The sequence below is a fragment of the Wasmannia auropunctata genome, unplaced genomic scaffold, assembly GCF_000956235.1.
Source record: "Wasmannia auropunctata unplaced genomic scaffold, wasmannia.A_1.0 LD336078.1, whole genome shotgun sequence".
Lineage (NCBI taxonomy): Eukaryota > Metazoa > Arthropoda > Insecta > Hymenoptera > Formicidae > Wasmannia > Wasmannia auropunctata.
The window spans coordinates 185,855-186,777 of NW_012026812.1; the positions used below are offsets into that span (position 1 = coordinate 185,855).

General features: G+C 32.9%; 1 protein-coding gene across 1 annotated transcript in view; it reads right to left on the reverse strand.

Annotated features, from left to right (window-relative positions):
* LOC105449068 (putative nuclease HARBI1) overlaps positions 1 to 487 on the reverse strand; it is a 4,141-nt gene extending 3,654 nt beyond the window's left edge. Inside the window, exon 1 of the mRNA XM_011688065.1 lies at positions 329 to 487. Within this exon, the coding sequence (XP_011686367.1) occupies positions 329 to 487 (159 nt within the window). The remainder of the gene's footprint in view (positions 1 to 328) is intronic.
* Positions 488 to 923: the final 436 nt, after the last annotated feature.

Consider the following 923-nt stretch of genomic DNA (forward strand, 5'->3'; position numbering starts at 1 on the left):
TGCTGCTTGCGGTACTGGAGCGGAAGGTCTTCTGGCGGACTGGCGGGTAGCGAGTCAAGCGAGAAGTGCTTCGTCGAAAGTTCTCCCGGCTTTTATACCCGCTCGGGCGCAGGTTCGGACGTTTCCGCGTCTCGTCGGTAATCTCCGGGAGGGTTGTAAAAAAAGGAGTGCTCGGTGGGGTGAATTTCCCGAGCGCTTCGCTGGGTGGCGAAAAAGATAACCCGGGTGCGCTGCGCCCGGTTCCTGCTGGGTTTCGTGTGTAGGAACGATGCGTTCTTTAAGGGAGTGCATCGTTACACTTTTAAAGTTTGAAATTTTTTATTTATACCTCAGCTTCTTTATATGCTGGTTCTTTAATGGTGTTCCTTTGTTTTTCTTTCTTTTGAAGACGTAGTTTTTGCTGGATAACTTTATTCTTTAATTTCAATTTCTTGATGGTTGCACGTAATCGTTCCTTGGTATGACTGCTCTTTTTCTTTGATGTCATCGTTGCTTTCGAAATCATATTGTGAGAATTTTTAGAAGTGGTTTTAAATAAACATAAAAGCTATAAAAAATAAAAAAAGGTAAAAAATACAAAAAACCAGATAAAGTATTTAATTTAATTATAAAGTAGAAAAAATAATAAATGTATATAATACAATAAGTATTAATAAAAAAATGATATCGTATAAGAAAATAAAAAATACATGAATGTTTCATGTGTTGACCTTTACATGTGGTTACTATTTTATTATATAATATTATTTTATCAAAAAATATATTCATATATATCATTATTAAAAACTTAAAAATATAAAAGTATAAGAAATATGCGATTATCTATTTTTCTCTTTAATTTTATAAAATAATTTGATAATAATTATTAGACTAATTATATTTACCAACTTTTATTAATTCTTTTGTATAAGATCGGAAGAGCA